Source organism: Streptopelia decaocto, assembly GCF_964273445.1.
Source record: "Streptopelia decaocto genome assembly, chromosome: 5".
Classification (NCBI taxonomy): domain Eukaryota; kingdom Metazoa; phylum Chordata; class Aves; order Columbiformes; family Columbidae; genus Streptopelia; species Streptopelia decaocto.
This window is the reverse complement of record NC_138659.1, coordinates 54876551-54902253: the sequence shown is the minus strand read 5'-3', so window position 1 is coordinate 54902253 and position 25703 is coordinate 54876551. Positions and strand designations below refer to the sequence as shown.

Here is a 25703-nt window from a genome sequence, read left to right as displayed (position 1 = left end):
TGATTTTGCTCTGAAGAGATTGTAACAGCTCTGTGGATTTGCAGGTTTGCCAATGCTCAGGTATACGCCCAGAAGACACTCTTCAATCATCAGCAAAACATCTTCCACTTGCATGTCTAGTTGACATGCAATGCGCTGTGAGCAAGGACAGCTTGTCTTCTAATGGCTTCCAGCCTTGGTAGATACCCCATCCCTTTTTATCCCCCCCTCCAGGGGCAGCTCAGCTGCCTGAGAAACCGTTCTGTGACAGCTGCAAATTTGCAGCCCAGCATACCTAGGTAAACAGAGTTCAGTTTGCTAAGTTTAGAGCTGGCATACTCAAGAAAACGTACTATTCAAGAAGTTAAGATATTCCTGCAGTGGGGTGTCAGCCACTGCACAAACTGCAGCACACCTCATCTCAGTTGTGTGAGCTGGAGTCCTAAGAGTCAACCTGAATTTCTTCTGCTTCAGGGTCAACCACTTATAAATATTTCTCCAGTCTAACAAGGTTCTCACAGGAAACTTGTGCTAACCCACCTCACAGGTGACCGAATAGAAAGAAAACCCTGATGATTTACCTCAAAGATTTGGATTTAGGTTCCTCTTCTTTTTTTTAATAACTGTTCTTGTTTTGCTCAGGTAACCATAGCAGGAAACAAATGCTTATGTCCTTATCTGCTCAGTAAGTGTTCCAATTCAAAACGAAATTAGCTAAGGCAATGCAATTTTGTGTCTGACTACAGTGCATTAGCTCTCCTATCTGTGCATTTCATAAGTGCAAACTAAATTGACTTGAAATAGACTTAAAAAGCACCCACAGATGAATTTAACTAAACCCACTGATTTAACTAAATCATTTTAGAACTGTGCTTTTAAACTAATCCAACCACAGGCTAAAGCTGACTAGTTTAAGTATGAGCATTACCTGCACACTCATGCTCTGCGTCCTCTCTGTATTTGGGATAAATAATTATTCCATGAGAATAAGTGGCAAGATAACCAAGTAACATACCAGTAGTCTGTCCCTGTTTAATCTCTTCAGCGGTCCTGTCTATCAGGACATAGAGAGACCACACAACGCAGGTGATGGCAATGATATGGAATGTTACAGAGCACATGATCTTCCTCCTCTCGCTGGCCGTCATCTGCAGCTTCTCCCACTGGCAAGAAACCCAGAAGCAAAGCAAGAGATTAGGTGTTTTTCTTTTTATAGTCTCTAGTACCTACGATAACATTGATATGAAGAAAGACCAGGCAGGAGTTTTTTTCTAACACGAATTTTAAAAATCAGACATCATTATTGCTCTGACCCCAGCACGTGTGCAATGGCTGGCAGCTCACTCTGCTGTGACAGGAGCCATTCTGGCACCAGTGGGGACCTCCAACGCTCAGCTCCGACCCGGAGCCTCAGCACCATGTCACGGCACCCCGCTTACCCACGGAGGGGCAGCTCCAGCACAGAGGGACCTTAACACGAGGCCTTGTGCAGTGCAAGCAAAGCTGCTCCCTCCTGCGTTCCCTGCTCAACAGCGGGTATCCACAGCCACAGCTGAGCACCGTGAGTGGCAAAGGGTGTCCCTGCTGTGGCAGGCATTCAGTAAAACTGCAATGAAAGTGGTACATGATCCAGCCGACCACTGTGTGCAAGGCACCTCACGCTGAGCTCTGTTAGAGTCCCTCGGTGCACAGTCAAGGCTGTTTAGCTCTCAGCTCAATGTTGCTTAGTTCTCACCTCTCACTTCTGGGGGTTTCATTCAACCTTCACGTATATTTAACAGTACTTACAGCAGCAACACCCATGTTTTATTTTCAGTGTTTCAAGTGCACTCAAATACATCTGTCCTAAGAATATATAGTAGAACTGGGATGACAGCTTTTGTAAGTGAGAGGACACAGCCAACTAAATCCCCAGACCTGCATCTATGAATAATGTTTATGCAGCCCAAAGAGCAATGACAAAGTCAGGTCGCTCTCATTTAGGAAAGATACAAAGAAACTAGACAATTATTATAAATGCTTCTAATATGCAAGGAATTGTTCAAAACCAGCTTTTTTTTTTTTTTTTAACCACCTGAGACACCCAGAAGCTTATTTTAAAAATATTTCTTGGCCATTTCCCATATGTATATGATGAAAATTTTTGTATTTGGGATACACACCCCTCAGCATTGGAAGAGAGAGTTAAGATGGGCTTTTCTCACACTTTTACAAAATACGTGCTGGGGCACATACGCTTCTCATACGTACCTATGTGTTTCTAGAGAGGTGCACTTGATGTCTCCTACAATAATTTGTAGAAAAAGAGGACTTCAAAAAGGAAGAATAATGTGGAAGAAAGTGAGGATGACCTGACTGGTATGATTGAGATCATCCATTATGTTGAATTGTTGTTTCCACTGCTACAAATACAGAAATGGATGAACCCTGAAACAGAGACTTTGTGATCCTCTCTGTCTTGCCATCAACCAATCTCTTTGGCAAGTCCAATCCAAGCCACATCTCCAGTTCTATGGGCATCAAAATCTCATCACGGCACAAGAATTAAAGACTTTCAGCAATGACAGGCTAGACTCACGTCATGCTAGAAAGCTATATTCATTTAATCTTCTTATAAAAAGACTGGACAAAACATTCCCTTTAGATGTATTTTAAACAGAAAATTGCTTTTGCATCTAAATAAAGCTGTTCATTTTTGATTAAAAGTATAATTTAATTAATTAATCTGTCAAAATGTAAGCGGGTGAAATACATTTCTGACTGCTTTTACAGAGCCATGAGGACTCGTGTTTTGACTAATTTCTATTTCTCTTTTCTGTTCCACAGCTATTGCACTGACCAATACCTCCTGTGACCTGCTGGCTCCACAGCCACCAAACCAACCCGCACCAGCTCATCTCTTCAAGAGATATGACTGCACAGCAAAGGAGGAGATATTCTGCAAACTATGCACTAGCCCAGAGAGAGCAAACTAGAATCTGAAGGTCCCTACTGCATTATTCTGATGACTCAGCATGTGGCATTTCCCAGCTACAACCATCAGCAGTTCTGGGGTTTTGAAGTGTTAAAACAAAAAATCCATCTGAAAATTTAGATTTACTGTCTCATTTTTTAATGGAAATTTTAAAATATAGCACCCTTCTCTTGTCTCCCCTCATCTTCGCTCGAACTGTGACACTTTTTTTCTCACCCTTTTCCCTTAGTAACTTAGTGTTTGAAAGCCCAATGTGGCAATACAACCTTAAGATGCTGAAAAAGTTTAATTCCATTTCTACCCTACAGACAAGCACTAGCCCTATTATTTGTTCCATCCTGTTCATAATCACCAGTTCCAGACTGTTTTCTCCTGACTGACAGGATACCATACAGGCTGAGCTGAAGATACAGAGCCAGCTTATCTTCTGGCTGCAGCTGAACCTCTAAAAAGACTCTTTAGATACATTTGTGGCGGATGTCTCGTTCTCCTTCTGTTTATGGCTCTGTCCCTACCTTCTGGCATCTGGTCTCTTTCCCACAGACGACCTGTTCACATGTAACTGATGATGCTGAGTGACTCATTTCTGAAGGTGCCCAAGAACTTTTGCTCATTTCTGAAGTTTTTCTCGCAGGGCACAAATATTCAGAAAGTGTTTCCCACCTGCTACAGGCAGAGAAAACACAGAAAAAACAGTAGCCAATTGCCAGCTAAAGCAATTCCTTTTACTCGGGATTCTCTAGAGTAATTTCTTTCATGTCCTATGGCTGGGCTGTGCAAAGCATTGCCTGTGGAGATAACAGAGCCTATGATGGTCAATACTGGAGCTCAGAGGTCCTACACTCTGTGCCAAGAGGCTACACCAAGGAAAATCTGTAGTTCTTCAAAGGCAACGATTCACTGCAGTCATAAGCACAGGTCATCCTATCAGCTGGACGAGGTAAGCTATATTCTTTGCAGACTGTACATCTCTGTAAAACAGTTAGAGATGTTTGAAGTCTGAGCTATTTTTTGCTAGGAGCCACTTTTAGGAAATGGACAAGTTCCCATTACAGCTTTCAAAAGGTTGCAGTCCAGACTTCCCACACGATATGATTTAGGCCCATAATAACTGAATTTAATATCTCTCATTTATTCTAGTTCCAGACTGAGGTTATTGTTATTAACCTCTTCCACTGTGGTAGATGTGGCAAGGTTTGTCTGTGCTAAGAACACAGTGACTTCCATCTCAAAATCCTGATGGTAAGGACCAATTGAAATTGAAATCCCAGAGGATGTGGGAGAACAGGAAGGTGACAATTGCAAAACCGGCCTTACAATACAAGTAGCATTTAAGTACCTATACTTTAAGTCATCAGATTTATGAAAGGTACTTTTCTATAAAACAAAAACACGGGTTCTAGCAATCAGAACTACTAAAACCTAGTCAATTCGCAGTCTTAGAAAAAGGTAAAAATGAAAACACACTTTTTGTTGAACCTTCTGCTACTTACATTATAATATTTTCACTAAAATAGCTTTGCTCTTTTAAAAAGAAAAAAAAAGCTACAAATCTTAACCAAATTACATTCAGAAAGTGTGATTTAAAGTAAGTTTAACCTGAAATTCCCATATTTTCAAGAGGACTTAAAAGCCATGTGGATCGTGAAGCAGCAAACTAAAGCAGATAACGGTAAAGCAAAACTCCATATTTTTAAAAAAATGTGATGACTGCAGAGCAAATACCTTTTTGCATCAATTCTAAAATGTAACTGTTAAGAAAAAAATATCAGGTCGCTTCATGCAGTTATGTATGCCTGTGTACATTTACATACAGAGAGCTGCCAGGCTACACAGCTAACTCTCAGAGCTGGATACCACTGATGTTGAATTTGCAAGGTTGAGTGTTAATTTAAATCTTTTTGCAACTAAACCAAACTGACCAGACTTAGTAAAGAGCCACAGGATCGTGATAAAGACATGGGGGTGCTGCAGGCTTGTTGGCAAGGACTGCCTCTTTTCCGGGTGGATCTGTGTTAACAAAGCATTTCCGTGGGGAAGCAGGTCTTGTGCCTACCTTTCTCAAAGGCTTCAGTTTTGTCTCCATGATGAACTCATACTTGCACAGTTCACAGCATCGTGTGTCCGAGCTCTTGATCCATTGCTGTAGGCAGGCTTGGTGCACGAAATGAAGACTTCCCGTGCAGTGACAGGGGGTAATCAAAGGGCTCTCGTCATCTCCTTCACAGTGACATATCCTGAATCAGAAGCAAAGCCGCTCATTAGGAGAAGCGGAAGCAGAAAGGATGTGGAAGAGGCATGTAATATCTGTGATCACACACAGTTGTCCATTAAGGATCCTGAGACATACATATCAAAGGAACGTATTCCATAAAAGAGCTAAAACTAAAGAACTCCATTGCTGCGCAGGCACATACACAGGCACAAAACAATTGAGCACAGACACTGCTAACTAGATAGCTGCCTTCTAACAGATAGGTGGACACACAGAGCCTGACAGAAATGCAGTATCCAAAAGGAAAAAACAGGGTAAGAAATGACAATGCTTCATCTAGAACAATAGCACTTAACTGAAAATAGCATATAAACAGATTGGACAGCACTTCCCAAGACAAAATATGCACAGAGAGGTACAGCTACCCATGGATTACAATCCAAAACAGAAGATAAAACAAAATTCCCAAACCAATAGTGAAACAGCCCACCCCAACATCTTGAAGAGTTAATTTAGATAGCCTGAATTTTGCACAAAAGGAGTAATTATTTCTAGTGCCAATTTCTAGGAGACAGATTCACAGTGCAAAGCTACAGCACTAAATCTCCCCAAAATACACCTACTCTAAATGGACTAATGGTTTTGCTCTCCAATTCTTACTTTGCAAGAGCTGCTAAGAAAGCATCAGGTCTGCAAAATTCCCCATTTCCCTCACAGCATAACTGTGCAGACAGCAAGGACACCCGATATAGTGTTACTACCGGGTGCTAGCATTTGATTTCCAGGTTTAATTTATACAGAACCCTTTTAATTTATACACAACCCTTGGGTTGCACCAAACATCCCTAAGTCCTTCTAACCATGTGGACGAGGTCATGCATTGAAAGAGGGATGGTAAGGAGCTCAGGGAATGAATATGTTACCAAGCGTATGTGAAGTACACCCTGGCATGCTGCTGTCCCTGTCTATTTCTGAAATCTCTTACTGATGTGTAGCATCTTGCCTCTTGCAACCTTGCTGATAGCTGACAAGTGGAAATGAAGAAGCGAGTAGATTACAACAGCGTCTTGATGATGACAAGACAATATGGAACTAGATTTTGCTGGTAATGAGGGGAAATCAAATAATATTGGCAAGCAGGAACAAAGCCAGCTTCAGAAAGTGCTGTCAGGGAGGAGAAAGATTAGGATAGTAAAATGTGAGGTACGAGGATAGGACATTTGCTCCTGTACTTAGTGACTCCTGCTCCTCAGCCACATTTTAGAGCTGGAACAGGGCAGATCTGCAGACAAGCCACCATGGAGACAGCACATGATTAATCCTCTGTAGTTGGAACAAAGACATCCAACCTTTTTTGGACCTCACACTATGGATATCACACATGCCCAACACCGACACCCAGCGTTCAGATGCCCCTTTCAACTAAGGCATCCGGAAAGCCCTTTACAAATAAAAGAGTGTGGTGGGATACAAAGTGTGATGAAAAGATTAAAAAAAATCTTAAGCTATATCGGTCTGATCTCAGAAGCAATTTTCAAACAGTGTCTGTTTTCCTCCTATTCCCCACCCTCTGACCAAACCAGCAGTGACCGGCAGGACAACACATTGCTCATCAAAAGCTAAGACATGTTCAGCTTGGCCTTTAATATACATAGCTGATTCTCAGTTTGGGCACTGATAGAGAGAAAAATACCATTCCAGAACCCCAACCCTAAAACAAATTGCAAGAGAATTTATTTAAATCCACAGGAAATGATTTTGCTTAGTAGCCTTGTTAAGTGCCTCAGAGGGGTGCAGGACAGCAGCGAGAGGACTGCATGCTTCAAATCACGCATATTAAAGCAAGGTGACAGGGTGAAAGACAGAAGGAACACAAAGGCAGGGGGGAAAGCAGAACGGTCACCATCACACATGGGAGGGCTTGAAGGTAGGTGGTTCTCTGGTAAACCAACCTGCATGTATCCCCCGATGTGGACACAGGGGAGAGGGGGGGGAAATTTTCTGAGAGGGGGGAAGGGCAGTCAAGGTCACTGTCCTTCTCAACTGAACAGAGCGGTGCGCGCTGCTCTTTTGTTTTCAATTTCACTGAGGTGCTGTCCTCAAAGACGTCATCATCTCCCATTTCATCAGAGCAGAAGTCCGTGCTTTCCACCAGCACACTGGAGGATTTCTCAGCTTGGAAGTGACTGGAATAGCTCTCCAGTTCATGGAACTTATGCAGGCTGCTGGTGCTGGAGGTGTGGGAGAAGGAAAAAAGGTAGCGCAACAGTTTTTTGCTCCTTGAGGTGTCATGGTCCACTTTGTCCTCCAGCAAGGGGATATGCACAGCGCTGTGGTTCTCTGCTCCTCCCGATGCACTTGAGTAGTTGGAAAGGGAAGGGATGTAGGAGTGCTTAGAATTGCTAAAAGAAAGAGGCCTGAGATTTAGCGGTTTCCTCTCTTTAAGATGAAATTTGTTAATCCTTAAACACTGCTCTTGAGTCGGGATCAGTTTGCCTTCTGAGCGTGTTCGCTCCACATAGTCAAAGCACTCACTGGTGCTCTGCGCCTTCTGGTCCACGTCATTGAGGGACTTGGAGAATTTCAGAGTGCGGGTGGGCTTTACATTCTTAGCAGACCTGAGTGCCTGGCCCCGATCCTGCCCACGGGACTTTCTCTTTGCTGCATGTAACGTGTCCTGACAGATTACTGTCACAGTGACCCCTTGTGTCAGAGGGCTCTGGCAGTGAGGATTTTTCAAGACAACAGCAGACTGCACTGGACTTTGATGACAACACTCAGAAAACACTGCACTGGAACTGCATGCAGAACAGTGGAATAAAAGCACAGAAAGTAAAAAACAATTACATAAGAGAACACATAATTAAAAGTGAAGAAATGAGAATTACGGCTAGTGTGGGAACAGCAAACATAGCAGGGCCCAACAGTCAGTGGGATTCAACCGAACAGTGTTAGCAGTCAGGTCAAACAAATGAGATGCTTCAAATGGCAACCCCACATTGCTTACTTCCCCATACATGTGCTTTTTCAGTTTCAGTTTTTTCAGGTTTTTTTGCTTAATTTAACCCTCACACGGCCCTCACTGTAGCCATGCAAACAACAGACTTTACCTGCAGATGTCCTGGTTGGATGGGGTAACAGAAGTCCGAGAGAAGCTATGAGGGGCAGAGACAGAGGTTGGACTTCCAGCCTGCAGTGAAATTAAAACAAACAGCAAGTCACAAGTCAGAAGAGTTTGGTACACACAGCAATTGCCCTCAGGGTTAAACACAGCATATGGAGTCAGATATCGTTCTGTATCAGATAGTCAAGGGCTAGTTGCAAGAAAGTGGCTTTACTGTCAAATGCAAAAAAGGGAGGTCATGCAGTCTCATCCTTGGAAAAGTAATAAGTTGAACAGAAACATTTTACCCCAAGGTCAAATGCAGCCATCTCTGGAGCGGAACCTGCCAGCTGTCAAACATTGCACAGAACAATAGCTCAGGAAATGAACAATGCTACAGTAATCAGAATTAGATGGAGGTGTGTGTATAGACTAGTTGGAATTTAGCTACCACATAATAGCTAATCCTTCCACTTATAATGATTACAAGACATTAGAGGCCTGTTGTGTATTTTTTTCCCCACAAGACAGAACCACCAGTAATTCAGAAACTCAGACACTATTTGGAGACTTATTTTCCATACTAGCATAGGCACATGAGCACCATCTGCCAAACTAGACCATTTCCTGAAGTACTCTTTGTACTTTGTGAAGCCTTTCATCCTGCTCATTCTCAGACAGGCTATTCCACCTACTTGGAGAAGATGTGTGGCAGCAGTCACATTTGTGAGACCCAATAAGAGCACAGTGAGAAATAAAATAACTGAAGAATTCAGCTGCACTCAAAAAGAGAAAGCTAAGCTCTTGGCGTATTTAACATTTAATAGACAAGCCTCTAAAATCAATACGGTAAGAACCATCAGTCTCATAGCTGGAACTCAATGGGCTACTGTTATAGGCATTTTCTGCCACTATATTCTGTGGGCCATTAACAAAAACTACTCAACTTCTCCTAGAGGTTTTGGCAAGGAGGAGACCTGCATTGATAACTTCATAGTAGAGAATCTTTAAACCTGGTTCTCCCATGTTCCACAGGTGTCGGATAGGCTGTGCCACTCACCCACTGCTGCAAAACGCTGCTTGCATTTCAAAATTCAAACAAAGTTTACAGCTCTTTTCATCTGCAAAGCAAAGCCTGAAACCGAGGAAGGAACAATGCAAACAGCAGAACAACAGAAGTATCAACACCAGGCTGGGCTGCACAAAAACCAGCACAGCCAGCCAGACCTGAGCCAGGTAGGTGCACAAAGACAGACTAGGAGAGACCTCAGGTCACAAAACGTGTGTTGCCACAAAAGCACTCAGTGCTCTGTACTTGACATGCCAGAGCAAGCTCAGTCATCACTGTTTTGATGATCTCTGGTCATGGTGCAACACACACACACACCATCTGTCTCAGGTCTCTCTAATTCTATAATTAATTTATTAAAAGCTGCTACAGTAAATTTAAACAAGGCCACTGCAGGCTTTTACACTCTCATAGTAAAAGCAAGGTTCCTCACCACACAATATACTCTTCTTTCTTTCTGGGAAAAGATAGGTATACTAGGACACACATGCTACTTCATATTAATAAACACAGCTACAACCATCATCTTCCATGTTACAGGACTGTTAAGGTTTTGTTTCTCTAGCCAATGGCACTACAAAGAACAATGTGTCTGACCTCGCACTGGGATGTCTCAGCCACACTGAATCTGAAAAAAACAGGTATCCATTTACAGCTGGGTCTCCAAGAGTTGAGGCCAAGGCTCAAACACACAGTCACAGTATCGCAGTACTGTGATACCCTCTTGATACGCACCTCTTGATACACAGTGAGGCACTGTAACTTATTCCCTATCCTACCCAGCTAGGTACACGTAAAGAATAAAACCCAAGAGAATAACACAGAGTCAGAAAGCAAACTGAACTATGTTATGACTGTGATGAAACAAAGACTTAAAGATCAATTATTTGTTTTATCCTGGAAACTATGGTTCTTCACATTTTATATCACATGCACATGCTAATGATATAGGATGCTGATCATACAGTGAGGTGAGTTCAGGTATTATTTGGAAATTTGCTCTCTATTTGATGCTTAACCTCTCCTAAAAGCAGGGACATCTCTGACATCCAATTCTAGCTTTTAAAAAGAGTTTGTGTGGTAATTACTTTTTTTTTTCTTTCTTTTGTGAAAGACTGACAAGTTAGTGAAAGACCTGACACACTATAATCTGCTGGTATAATTATGCAAATGAGAATTAATAAGACTTAAATAATGAATTATTTAAAAATACATACTTAACAATCTCGTAAAAACAAAACATTGAATCAGTAAAACAGCATGTTGCGTTCTGCCATGGAAACAGTGCCTTTTACTGTTGGAACTCAAGTCACAAATCAATGAATAAATCTGTCTCAAGTTTTATGTCATGAGAATATCACAGAAGATAACCTGCTTAGAATTAATCCAACCTCTCTAGTCCTTCATTTTAGCAATGAGGCTTTCCAAAACAAGACAGTGGTATTTATGATGTGGCAGTCCAAGAGCAGATGACGAGACTAAATGCCCCAAAATTTCCCTTCCGAAACCATGTTACTGGTTTCTTCATCCAATTGCCTGGCACCAAGACAGAGTCAAAGTCTTGCCACTCGGGAAATCAAAAGGCTGGGACAAACAAGAAATTGTGGAATTTCATTTGCATTTCAAACTTACTATTTTGTTTCTAGATGCCAGCACCATTCACGACAGCTTGTAAAAACCCACCATCTGAGGCACATTTCCTTTTCCTCCTATCTTCCTGCTTCAAATCAGGGAGGTCCTTTGCTCCATCTTCATACATAATACAAATGCAACCAAAATATGAGCAGAAGTTAACACACTTGGAAAGGCACCACAAAGTGGAACAACAAAACATTGGAGGAAGTTATGCCCCACCATCAGTTTAAGCTAACGTAACCTGTGGCTACCACCAAAAGCCATAGTTCAATGAGCCTCCGGTCTCTCCGTCCATCCTCCTTTCCTCCCATGCTTTTTGCTATTGAAACTATTTACACAGCTGCATTGCAAATCACATTAGGATAGTGAGGTGAGGTAAAACTAACCACTTATTTTACTGAGCTTGTTTAATGCCAGTCACTTTGCTACCTTCAGAAAGGAGGAACATCAGTCAGTTACAGCAACAAGCCTCTAATGGTGAGGCACAACTCACTGACACGAGAAGCCCATAGTAAAATGCAAGCTGCTGCCACAAGCCCAAGGAGAAAGTCCTGCCAGTCCTAGAAGCAGAGGTGCACACAGCTTGCCTGGGTTTACTGACTCAGATACAGCAGCTATCAGGCAGAGAGGTGCCACAGAAAAGAAGAAACACTGGCAGCCTTGGGCAAGAAGAGGGCAAAGAGGCGGCAATGTGATGGGTAAATGCAACAGAGAGAGGTGGTTCCAGGTAACTTGGAGCTCTGATGTTGCTTCTACACAAGGCACAGCTGAGAAAATAAGCAATCAAAGCCTTCACCACTTTGTAGCTTCTGGCACACACACCACCCTTAATGTTCCAGCAGCAGCACCTTTGGTTAAACTGGCTGCTCATGATGGTGACAGCAATGGTAAGTTTTAAAGTACTCATCATAGGTTTCTGCCATGCTCATTATGTGATGGGTAGACTAAGCCCTGAAAGCCTGAATTTGACCCTTCTAACCCCAGGATCACTTGCTGAATCTCTGTGGACTTTCATGTCCTTTGCATGGAGGAGTATCACCTCCACTGACAAGCCTTGGAGCTATGTACTAGTGAATTACCCTTTACAGCCAGACTGGTTGCCTAAAATAGCCCAGCACTAAAGGTCACTAGTTAGTTGACTGTGTATATTGACACTCCCATCTAATGCAATTCAGTGAGGTCACAGTGTAGCCTTCCACACTGGTTTTAGATAATCACAGTGACTCTGAAGGCAGCAATGCCTGGAAGCCTACAGCTCTCTGGAGGGTTGCCACCAGGAAGATATATCTTTATATAGATATATGTGTGTGTGTGCATATATATATGTATATGTATATATATATATCTATATATATCTGCTGCCATAGCTTGTTGTTCTCATTATGACCCCACTCCATGAACAGTGTGATCTGTTGCTGAAAGGACTCAGCCTTTTCCAATTACATGCTGCACACCAAAACCCCCACCCTGCCTCAGAAAATAAAGTCATCTTTGAAGTGAGCCATAATGAACATGTCAATGGCTTGAGTATATATTCCAGGATAACCTCCTTACCTGAGATGGCACTTCTGGGTACAGTTGCTGTTGTCTCACTCTGGGCTGCACTTCAATACTAGCAATTATATCTGATTCTAAAGAATAGAGCCTGCCACATTCTAAAAACCTTATTAAATTATTCATGGAAGGTAAAAAGTTAGAAACAACTTAGCTACAGAAGAATTCCTCCACTGACTGGAAATCTGAAGGAAGCAAATAAAGGTTTTCCTCCACACCTGCAAACTTTATCATTTCTAGGTGCCACATGAACAGGAGCAATACGGTGGCCCTACTGTTTGTGCTACAAAACCACCTAGAAGTCTCAGCTAAGGACCTGGAACTAACATACTAAGCACTATACACATTTAATAACAGAGCACACCTCTCCTTTGAGCAAAGAGTTAAAGAAGCACACTTTGAAATCTTTTACTCAGGAGGAACTGCAGCACAAGGAGCTTCAGCCAAATACAAATTTAGCAATAGAGCACGGGGCCAAACACTCCACAACCCAAATTTCTACCTCACATTTTGATTATGGGTTTGCCTTTACACTGTAATGAACCCATTTCAAAACTATGCTCTTCTGCTGGGCTAAAAACATATATAAAACAAGAGAGCAATAAAATCCCAAAAGGTAGCTGCACCTGCTGTCAAAAAGACATGCTGAAAGATGCCTCAAGCACCACTAGACCACTGCAGCAGTTTCCATCTGCCCCCGCTCCCTATAAAAACAATGGGAGCATAGTGATGATCTTCTCTACTGAGCCAACTCCAACTACCACCAGTCCCTCTGGGGATTAAAGAGATACAGCTAACCACAGCACATGTTGGCTAAATGGAGACATCTCCCACCCCTGCCCCAGAGGTGTTCTGTCCCAAGCACTATCACTAATCAAGGCCCACTACCTTTAATCCGCATCCCAACCCCAAGCAATCCCACTGCACTGTGATGCTTTTTCAGCACGAGATCACAGTCCTGTGATCTGCAATGGGCCACTGGGAATTTTGTTTGAATCAGATTCATCTCTCTTGGTATTAACACATCACAACGACAAATGTGGCAGAAGCACACAGGAAAGAGAGAATCAGAGGAATGGTTATCACACCCTGTGTTTTAGAAGAACTCATTGCCAAAGAGCTATTTTATCTCTCTCACACAGATCCTATTTAAATGCATATTAAGACAACAAGGCTGCTGCTAGACATGGACATGGCAGGCACTTATCTTGCATGGCACATCTCCAGAAGCAACAAAAGTCACAGGCTCTGCTCCCTTCTTAGTTTATACCACAGAAAACAAGACCAACCACCCCATACCTGTTCCTCTGGCAGGATCTAGGAACAGACAGTGATTTAAGAAAGAAAAAACAGTGATGTGGGCCCTGTGATAAAAAGCACCAAATGCCACTGCAAAGTGCTCCATAGCTAACTGGGCTTCAGATAGGGAAAGGACAACTACAAAAAGACCCAGGGAATCCAATTCTCTGCCATCCCTGCCCCATTCACCTCCTCTCCCTTTGACAGGGGCAGCCCCAGCCTTGTCTCATCCACAGTGACAAAACTGAGTTCTGTCTGCTGTGCTGAGAAGTCCTGAGGCTGGGCTGAAGGCTGGCAGGGAGGTCTCGATCAAACCCAAGCAAACATCCATAACTTCTCTCAAGCCACTGCAGAAAAAATATAACTGCCTCGCTCCAGCCATCTACCAGGATGCAAGACATTTGTGTTTTTATGGTTTCAGCAAGTGCTGTATTTCATGTACATGCTGGCTGAGGGCTCTCACTGAAGTGCACTACAGCTGTGAAGTCTCCAATGCTCATCTGTGGAACAGACATGGTCCTTTCACTCCATGCTTGCCAAAGGAGGCATCCAGCTGAACTAGCACACCCAAGCAGCAGTGCAATGAGGCTACCAGCTGTGCCCATTGTACTAACCTGACACTTGATGTAGCCAGAACAGGCCACCTAGGGACAGAATGGACATTGTGAAGGTCAGACAGCCCTGCTGACAGGCTGGTTTTGAAAGCTTTTCCTAAATACCAACATGGCAGGATCAAACATCAGTCACTTCTGGTCTTCTCTGTTAAGTTCTCCCTACCAGACTTGTACCATTTTGACTTCCAGTGCATATTAAAATCAAGTGTCTTTAGCTGGAATAAGATGCATTGTTAGAATGGAAAGTGCTTGAAAAAAATGGGGGGAGCTGGGGCGGGAAAGAAAAAAGTTGTGGGAAAGAGGCATCTGAAATTTTCAGGATTATGAACTCCACCATGCAAGTTTGGTAACAATTTGATAGGAAACAGCAGTCAGCTGCTGGAAGAACTTTGTTCCTTACTTTCCATAGTGTATATAACTATAATAAAAATTATGTCTAGAAACTAGGAGTGAAGCTGAAGTCAGGATTCTGGCAGGAACATTAGAGATATCAAAGCCAAAGGCACTAGAGAAAGGAGGTTATCTGTCCTTTCAAAAATCTCGCGGAGCATAATTCAACCTGCCTATAGCACAGGCTTAATGTTGACTAAACCCAGTAACAATTACGCAGGTTCTGCAGGGAGAAGAACAACAGAAAAATAGCCTTTTGACTTTAAAATCTTCTTAAAAATATGTTGAGTGGGCTGAGGAAACAAAAGAGGGAACTCCTGCAGGTTCCTCCTTCACAGAGTTCCCTCATACCTATATGACGTAAGAATCCATGCCCAGGAGAGGGGGTTTATCACAGCACAGGGAGACTATTGCACTCCTTATGAACACGACTGCACCGAGCCCCAGCATGAGATTGCTTGCTCTTGTGGGTGGCAAAAGAGCACACCTTAACCTTCACACTATACAGTTTTGCCTGTCTTTTTCTTTCCCCAGTTGCTCAGTAAAACCATTTTTAATTTTTTTCTAAACAACTTTTATTTCCCTACCCCCAGGCTCCTGTACCTGAACAGAACACCTCTGGGAAGCAGTTCCTTTCAGTAAGCCTTGGTCATCTGATAGACTACAGGGGAGCTAAGCTCTGTGACTGAAAAACCTGGACTGCTTTTGTATGGACGAATGCTCACTGAATCCATCAAAGCTTCAGGCAACAGTGGACGTGTGTATTCATATGCTTTTCTAAATCTGTTCCAAGCTGATGAACAGCCTAAATGGATTTTAAATTTCATAGTAAGCTTAGGCTACCACTTTGCATCTGCACTGGCTGCCATTCAGCCCAAGAATAATTTAATACTTTGCAGTGTGCTTCTGCTCAAAAGATAAAACTGTACAGGCCTTCAGAAAAGACAAAGCATTAACATTTTTTAAGGAGTGCACTTTTGATTCCTTTGCTTTGATCCCAGTATTAGCATTTTCAAAGTTTACCCCTTAGAGGTCCACAGAAATAAGACTACAAAGTGCTTCCCCACCACGCTAAATTCAGCCCTCCAAAGCAATCAGATGACAGGAACAGCCCACATATGACCTGAAGATATTTCCATATGTCACATCATCAGTTTCAGGATATATCAGACATCTTAAAGCTAAACAATATCACTAATTTGAGGATAACTGTTTACAGATCAGCTTTGTTAGTGACCTTGTTTAATCTGCTTGTAAGCACACTTCCTTTATCTAAGAGCAGAGGGCACAAATTACCACCACTGAAAATCCCCTTTTTAGCTGCTCTCAGTGACTAGCTGTGGTTTCATCTATATTTAGAGCATGAAACTTCTATAAAGCTTACTTATTTCTCTGTGTGACTTGTATGATTAAGGCATTTACCAGTGAACAGTGGCTTCTTGGCAAATATGCTGGCTTAGGGTAAACAGCTGAGTTGTGGATCTGAGCTGCACACCCTGTGCCAATTGGGGGTGTTGCAATCAGCATCACTGGGCTTGAACAGGGGAAGCTGGGAATCAGGCTGTGTCCAAGTCCCATGACTAAATCAATTCAACCTGCCTAAACCATTCTTTTTTTTTTTTTTTTTTTTTTAAATTTCAAAACAAACATAGAAAAGATTACAGAAATTCAACCGTTTCATGTGGAGCAGATTTAAAAGGAGTGTTTGAAATATACACACAAAAAAAGCAAAGAAGGGCCTGGAGGAATGCCACATCCCCCAGTGTGCAACAGACTGCAAAAAATCTAATGGCACCACATGAAGATCCTCCTACATCTTATTCCCTGCTCCTTTTTCTGCTACTTCTGGCCTCCATCCCTAGCCAAGTATTCAGGTGATTGCTTATTCTTGGCTTGGCCACATGTACTAGCAACTCTTTGGCCTCTCTTAGCACCTGCCTCTTGGAGTACTGCCTTTTTGCCCCTTCCTCCCAAGGGATGGATCCACCTGGCCCCAACACTTGGGTCTATGTTTGGAGAGGTTCTGCTACCTCTACCAGCTGATACAATTTTCAGTGGCACCATCTGTCTGCCTCCCTCCTTGATCACTTTTAGTTCCAGGGCATTGCTTTTCTTGATCACACTGAGTAACACAGCATCCTCTCTTGGCTAGAGGCTGAATTCTGACTCAATCCTTTCCACCCATATTGCACTGTGCAACTGAGAGCAGTGGAAAGATACACAGTAATAATCACAGCAGGTTCATAATGACATATCAGCACCAGAAAGGCTTTGAATCAAGTGTCAATGCCAAGCATTTGTAGCAGATTTGCCACATTGCTATGCTGTAAGCTAGAGTTGGGTGGAAAAATAATAGCTGAAACACTCATTTGCAGGAAGCGTGATCATTATTTCTGTACATGCACACATCAACATATTTGGAAATGCAGCATGCAATTGATTAAACTCGACTTTGGTTAAATAGCTCCTCCTAAAATGGTGTAGCATCAACAAGTTCTGAGGATTTCAGAAAGGGATATATGGGCAGCCAAGAATTTCCATACTTTTTCCTTTACATGCATTCACTCTGCCTCATTGCCCAGGTTGTTATACTATCCTAAACAGAAATAAAAGGTACTTTCCTACTAAACCTCAGAACTAATGAAAAATTTTCCATGTATTTATGCTTCTATTCAGCTTCCCACTACTATAATCTTTCCTGGTTCGTCCTACAAATTGCTTGCAACAGCCAATCCACATGTAGACTGCAAAACAAATTGTTGCAGCTTAGCAGTGAACTTCCTGGATGTGCAAGGCAGTGTTTGGATGCATGAGGCCAATCAGGGAACTGATTTCAGCAATGGGACTGCCACTTCTTGCTCTTGTTAGAAGCTATCTCCAGAGTGGAGCAAGTGCACAGAAAGGATCAGACAGAGGTGACAGAGAAGCAGTAAGAACAATAGCACCTCTGGGAAGCTCATGTTTGCAACCAAGAAGTCTCACCTGTTGAACCAGCAAAGCTGACTTCTGTTCCCCTTAGAACTTTAGCTTTTGCAACCCACAGCCATCATGTAGAATGTTTCAGTGTTTCAAGGTGAATGCAAATATTGATGTCTCACTTGCCAGCACCCCCAGGGAGAGCTTTGCCAGAGTGCAAGGTCCTTCCCACTGCACTGCCACGCTACCAGTTTTTGATAAATTAAGAATGCTATGCAGCTTTGTATGGGTACCAAACTGCTGCTGCCAAAAGGCTCGTTATGCTGAATATCAGACACTCTGGGAAAAGTACGATGAGAATGACAAAAGCACCATCTCTGCTGAACAACACCTGAAAATCCAATTAAGGATCCCTAAGAAAAGAAGAACCAGGGTAAGAAGGAACAGGCACAGTCCCACTACAGAAAAGCACAGATGAGAATTTACGCTCACATGGTGTTTCTTTCAAAACTCTTTCTGCGAATGCAGATTTTCTGACGCTGAATGCAAAACACAATCCTGCATCACTCCATGACAACACCTCTTTCACCTTCCTCAGTACCTTGTGCACTGGCCAGTTTGGCCAGTTGCCCTGCTCATTATTTATGACACCTGGTAATCTTGTCTTTCTGCTCCAAAGTCAAAGTTGTCTGTGTTCATATAAACCATAAATTAAGTGCAGCCACAGTTTCCTCTGCCGCAGATAGGCATGAATAGCTTCCTATATGCCGAAGTACTCAGAATAGCAAAAAGGGACTTGAGTTTGTCACAGCCATAATGACTCAGTCTGTCATTAAAGGTCACTATTACCAGCCACATCAACTGTGGCAACAAAGGGTTGAGGCTTATGCACCCCATGAAAAACACTGGTCAACCAGCACAGCCTTGTTTGCATGAAGGCTCTAAGTAATTATAGTTGTGGAAGCAAAAAGGCATCAGGCCTCTAGCTAATAAAAAAATCATTTGTATTGCAGGAGGGTATGTATTGAAATAAGTAATCTTTGGCAGAAGATACTTTTTTCCTAATGGCACAACAAAGTAACTGTGCTTTTGATGTGTCCATTGGCTACATAGAAGTGTGACTAGAATGGGTAGAGAATCACACTTCCTTCATAAGGTCAAGGCCTCTAACAGCAAATACTCTAAAATACTTACATAGTCATGTCCTGATAACAATGCATTTCATGGCATTAACAATAATTCAGTGTTGAAGTAACAATAAAATAATATTTAAGCACATATCCAATACATATTACAGGATGCGTGACTCTACATATCTTACAGAGAACATTACATCAGATAGCTTAGGGTATAAAAGAACATACTTGAGTGATGTTTTTGGAGCAATTTTCCCCCCAAGATAAGATCTCAGGCATCTGTCATTGATTTTGCTCCTACCAAGCTAAGGAGGCTGACAGTGTGAAAGAGAAAACCTACTGTAGCTTCCATTTCATTTGACCTGTAAAGATAGTCTGTAAAACACTGGAGAGTTCTAATGTTTCAGGAGTGACTATCAATGCCAGACAGGTATAAGAAGCATTTTCTACTGGTCACATTGTTACAGTATAAAACCCCAGATTTGAAATGAAAGAAAATCCAGCATCCCCAAGTTTATCAAAGACTGAGTTATACCAAGGAACGTACCTTTGAGATGTTACTAGAGCGGCTCATGGAATGCCCCAAAGCCTTCTCATTCTGAAAGAGGAAGAACAGGATCACTGCAGCAGCAAATCACAGTTATGAGGATATTTTAAAGCTGGTATTAGAAACCAAATTCCATGGAGAAAGTCTTGCAGCTGTGGCTTTTAAGGATGCTGTTTCTATTGACATCAGCCTGATCTATTGCAATCACAAAATTGCTTTGTTTGCTTAACAAGGCACTACCTGGCAGAAAATCACATAGGCAAGACAAGTACAAACGTAGAAATACTGGAACAACGACTCCTTCTCTCAACGCATACTGCAAAGCCCTCTCCTCTGGTGGCATCTAATTTGGAAAGAATATTTCTCAGCCCTGCCTTATCTACATCCAAAGGTAAACATCCAATCACTAAACCTGAAAGCTCTTGCTTAAAGAAAAACGTAAGTATCACAGTGATGTTTGGAAACAATAGTGAATAACCACATGCATGTCATTTCAGGAGACAAAACAGTACTGAGGAACTTCCTATTTACCACAGAACTCAGAATTAAGCTGGAAATAACATACAAAATGGAAATGCAGAAGCTGCAATTTTCAAAACTGAAATCAGTGATGAATGTTTCTGTTACTGTTCAGTGCACAGATCCTGGCTGATAATTATAACAATCTTCTTATACCAAAATAAACTGTAGCTTTCACCAAGATATTTCATTCTGATTTCTGAACATCAGCTTACCATAAGGTGACATAATTACTCCACTGGTAAGAGCCTAGAAATTGTTATGCAAAAGCTTTTCTGAACAAAATCCGGCAAGAAATACTTTATTCTAAACAAATATTAAAACCAGATCAAGTCATAATGGTTGGTGGGAGAACAGTATCTATGTTCCTCTAAGTCTGGGAAGCTGGAATATAAATTGGTTTGAGACTTAACCCCTCTGAAAAACAGTGCGAATTTACTACTGTCTATGGACTCTATGCTGGATTAGAGTTTCTGGAAGTGCATCCTTTCATGTGGGATTTTAGGAACCAAACTCTCTCACATTTATTCCTGAACATAATTTAACCTAACAGAGACACTTCAATAGTCCCCTCTTTGAGTTCTCATTGGCACTGACTGATCAGATAGAGACTGAGATCAGAAGACCTGCATAGATAACAAATGGGGACATGAAAAACCCAGTCCACTGCAGTTACTCCTGGATCAGCTTGGATATAACACACTGGTTTCCAGACCTCCCATGCGTGGTTTATTACAGTTCAAGTGATCTTCAGTGACTAAAGCCCATGTCAAGTCAGACTGGGTGGCTCGTTACCCAGGTGCCACATTCCCATGCTACCAGACATCTCTTCCTACAGCACATCCCCAGAACAACTTCAAAGCCTTGTGCTGAGAAAAGACAAGGCAAAAACTTCAGCATGTGTTTACAAAATGAGGCAGTCCCTTCCTTGCAACATCACCTGCCTCTCAACACAGTCCTGGGTACTGCCCCAGTTGATGGATAGAAACTGTGTGTCCTCCCTTAAAAATGTGAGGAAGCAAATACAGTGTCTTGAAGAGAGGAGAAATGTCCAGGCAATCCCCTTCAGTTTTGACTGATGGCCAAGTTAAAAATCAGCAAGGATCAGTTCTGGAATAGTTGTATGGGTACCAAACTGCTGCTGCCAAAAAGCAGTCAATTACCATTGACTTGAATGCCAGATCTGTGTACTGCAAGGCTGAGTTTGATTTTTGAATTTACTATGATATTTTGTTACATAGATAACAGTATTCCTAGAACAGAAACAAACATGTAAGGACCCCCCCAAAATATGGACATAATGGTTATGTGAAGAATCTAGCTGATTTCATCAAAGGCAGAGTAACTATAGCAACAGCAAAAAGAAAAAAAAAAAGTTCATTGAAGCTATAGAAGACAGAAAGAAGAAAGGAGGAGGCAGGGACATGTTCTCAAGCTATGACGAAAAGAGAAACACCAGCTGGCAAGCACAAAGACTCGTCATTGCGTATGTGCGAGTTGTGGGGGGAAGCAGGCTATGCTTGGCCTTCTAGGGATGCGGGGGAGGTAAACAAAGCAAGGCTATATGGGACAAGGGAAAATGTAGTGAAGAGAAGGACCCATGGCCAAGAAGTCTGCCTGAAGCAACACATACAGACCCATGAAGGCGACAGTCTCAAATCCAGCCCTAGATGTCAAAGACAAAAATGAAGCAGAGGTTTCTTCACATTAACTCAACACTGCCCAGATACTACTGTCTAGCTGAAGAAGATGCCTGCAAGGGATCATGACTGAACTTACACAGACACCTGTGTTGAAATGCATGTGCTAAAATTCAGTAAGCATGAACAGGCCGGAGGACAAGACCTATATTTGCACAACACGACAAATGATGCACGACAAATGTACTCTTAGCCATGCCACAGAAACTAGTTTTTCTGCTCTGCTCCCAGAACTGATTTTATCTGATGGATGTCAGCAGCTTCTAAGAGACAGATGCTTATACTATCTTTATTGATCTACTGCTGGAAACATACCTATCAGAGGTTTCAGTCAGTAGATGACTGCAAACAGTTGGTTTTGTTAATGAAAGACTCATCATTAAAAAAAAAAAAGCGGTCTTGAAAAATATTCCCTTAAGGGTTACAGAGTGCATTCGCACATCTATTTAAGTATTAGTGATATTTCTAAATGACTCCTAGACATCTATGCACTCTTTCACATCTCCGTCACTTTACTACTTAAAGCTGGTACATCCATAAAGTCAACAGGAAATTCACAAAAGTGTCAGCCCATGCTGGCCAAAATCTGTACTCTAATGGGCTGCTTAAACTGACCAGCAGGAGAAGCACCAACTCAGCCCTATTTTCAAGGAGTGACAACTGACCCAATAGCTGCTACCAGATCCACCACAGACTTGCAAATATACACACATTTTCCAGTCTGGTTGGCCAGTAAACTACCAAGCATCCCCATCACCCAGGTAAAATCGTTTCAGCCCCTGAACACCAACTGACCATGTCTTAGCCTGTCTTCTAATCAGGCACTTTTTTTAAACAGCTGCTCCAAGTCTCACACTCTACATACACAGAGACTTTAAAATGTTTTGGGCTGAAAACAGATAAACAACTGAGTTTTGTTGTGCAACAGCAATTCCCAGTTCACTATTACCACCAAGCAGCACCCCTACTGAAGGAACATACACTACTTTCTTGCCAGCTTCTGCAAAGGACCGAAAAAAAAAAATTTTTAAAAAATCGTTAACATCAACAGAAACAACTCTAAGTAATACAGTTCATTACGTCTATCTGTACCATTTAATTGTCTTTTGCAAGTAAAATAATAATAATAATCTATCTTTCAGAAAAAAAACACTGTGAAGCCATTAAATAGAGCCAGTGCTTGCTGGTGTTTCCCATGCTGCAATACATTAAGCATGCCACATGTTTTCCAGTCATTAAGATCGAAAAAGAGATGTAAAGCCATGGAAGGAGCTCCTGGAACATGCAGTTTTTAATGGCAGTCACATTTACTGAGGAACAGAAATGCTAAATAGATAAAAATTATTTTAAAGGCAAACAAAAAAGCTCACTTTTCACACTCTATCCATCATCAGAACATTCATCCTGGGATCTTTTAACAATTATTCACAAGTTAACGCTAACATGGGAGTGGAAAGGCTAAGCTTCTATTATGGTACTATCCCTACCCACCAAATAAAGGTCTTCAGAGACATTTTCTAGTTTGTTCCCACTGCACAGTAGGAGATACTCTACTCTGGTAATTACAGCTCCAAACAAGCTCTCCTTCCCTCTTGCAAAAGCATTAGTCTTTGCACTTGAATTCGAGGTCCAGACAAATGCAACATCTGCCAGCACAGAACATAAAATTACCACCAGTTAAAGCTAGCGTCACTCTACTTTAGTGGCTCAGTCTTCCTGTATGGGATAATGGGAATCCCACTTTTCAAAGTCATCTGACTCAACTAGAACCACCTGACACATACTTGAAAAAAAAATCTAGATAGCAAAAAATTACAAGTGCAACTCCTAACTTTTCCTGAGCTACTCACTGCCAGCTGCTGCTCTGAGGTCTGAATCAGAGCCTGGCTCTAGGGAAACAAAGAGGAAGGCAGAAGCAGGGAAATGACTGACAAAAGAAAAATTGCTACACATTCCCACAGTGACACATTCCTCTGAACTACAGATGCACTTGTTTGCAACTGTCTGAATCCCCTTCCCAACCTTCCCCTTGAATTTGCTCCCTACTGTAAGTGACAGAGCTGCCTCCTTCCTTCAGCAGTGGCTTCAACTCACATCTGCTTTCCTGCAGGGCTCTTAAACTTGCCTTCTCCACCTTGCTGGCTCATTTTCCCTTCTGCCACCATTCCTTGGTTACTCTTGCATGATAGCTCTTCCTTTTCAGTTCAGAGATGTAGAAGCCACCACCCCCTTCTCATCCTTCAATTTACCTCAGTCTTCCATATTCAGTCCTTTCAATTTATTTTACCCTTGCTTCCTTACAATAACATATCAATGTTTCCACTAAGCACAACAGCTATGTAACTTCGTCAAATCCAGAAGCCTTGTGAACCCAAGAACACCAGTTCCTATCAGCTGAGCCAGAAGGAGGGTGCCCACCCACTGATAAGAATTCAGGCAGCCACAGCTGCTCCTGTGCATGATACCAGTGTATCACACTGACCTTTCTCCCAACTCAGCTGTAGACTTAATGCAGCCTCAGCAAGTATGCACCCTAGAGAAACACAACTTGGATGTCCTTGCCAGGATGGAAGGGAAAAAATACCTTGGTAAAATGGTTTGGATTTTGCGTTTCTAACATTTTGGTTTTCAGTCATTAAGGCAGGTAAACAGAAGACGACAGAGGAGGCAGTCTTATAGCTTGTGTAGCCTTCTTCTGGCTACACCCCTGACTACACACCCACATTTAGTCCTAAGTATGGCCAATACTAAACCCATCTTTATTTCTGCTCATAGACCTGGAGAAGAAACTGCAAGCCAGATCCCAATGGTTTAGGAAGGTGACTTTTATTGTCGCTTGCTCTGGGAAAAGAGGGCAGAGGTCATCAGAGGAAGGTCTTCCTTCTCAAGCCACCAGTGCACGAACCTAGCACCTGCCTGCTTCACAAATTCTTAATTCTCTAACACACCAGTGGCCTCATAGGGCACTATATTCCCCATTTTGCAATACAGCTTTTATGTTACTTTATCTTACATGATAAAATGGGTTAAGTTCCTCATACAATGATGAGTTCTCCAGCTAAAATCTCAGGAATGGAGGGCAGAACCCTTTGTTTTGATTATGTTCTTACTCCAGTGCCCTAGCTGCAGATTCCTACAAAGGTAAGTGCTAATGCCTCAGCCCAGTAGAGACACAGTTAAATAAACCAGGGCAGATCAGCAAGGGCACTGCCTACTTGTGGTTTTATACCTGGAATCCAAAAGCCATTTTAAACTAATTTTGTGTATCACAACTGCATTTTACAGTGATAGTTTAAGTACAAGGTCAATATCTAAAATCACTTACTGTTATCAACAAGTGGCACAGATACCATTTCAAAAGTCTTCTGGGTGAACAGTTGCTTTCCTTATTAAAAAAAATTTGTAGAAAATAATGCCTAAGCAATAATTGCTCCTGTTCATACAGCAATTCTCATTCTTAGATCTTATCAGAATTACAGAATTGGAAACAGAATGGCATTGCATGAAAAGGTGCGGTGCAAGAGCTGAGTAGCTGAATGACCCTTGCATGGCAAGTGAAACTCAGTTCTATCAAGTCCCATGACCAGAGCATGAATGCACAGTTGCTCTACAAACATGCAGCTGTACACACCCAGGTATTGTTTCAGGTTTCATAATTGTATCAGATTTCCTAACAATCTCTTCACAGATCTTATGCAAATCTTGCACTGCAACCCTACACCTGAACAGTAGAAATTAAAAAGAACATATGCTTTTAGTTTGGGGAGAAGGGAGGTTGTTGTTAATACTGGCACACGCACTTGATTGTCATGGCAAGGACATCCAAGTTGTGGATAGAATGAGAAAAAAGAAATGGGAGAAAGCTTCGGGAATTATTTTCTTCATCTGTCAAAATAAATGGATTGTTACATTACAAAAGCTTTGTCAGCACTAGATCTCACGACTGACATAACCCAACATTTAATTACTTCAGTAGGAAATGGTATTTTGCATCATACTAACTGAATATGCCCTTTATTTCTTTGGCAGTCACCAGGTCATCATGGAAGAGCA

General features: G+C 42.1%; 1 protein-coding gene across 2 annotated transcripts in view; it reads right to left on the bottom strand.

Annotated features, from left to right (window-relative positions):
- Positions 1-25703, bottom strand: part of MARCHF8 (membrane associated ring-CH-type finger 8) — a 98631-nt gene that overhangs the window by 6290 nt on the left and 66638 nt on the right. The window contains exons 3-7 of one of the 2 annotated variants that reach the window (XM_082052748.1): positions 19432-19482; positions 8279-8358; positions 7121-7966; positions 5010-5190; positions 995-1142 (exon numbers count right to left, since the gene is read on the bottom strand). In XM_082052748.1, coding sequence (XP_081908874.1) covers positions 995-1142; positions 5010-5190; positions 7121-7966; positions 8279-8358; positions 19432-19482 — 1306 coding nt within the window. The remainder of the gene's footprint in view (positions 1-994; positions 1143-5009; positions 5191-7120; positions 7967-8278; positions 8359-19431; positions 19483-25703) is intronic. The other variant, XM_082052747.1, reaches the window with a different exon arrangement.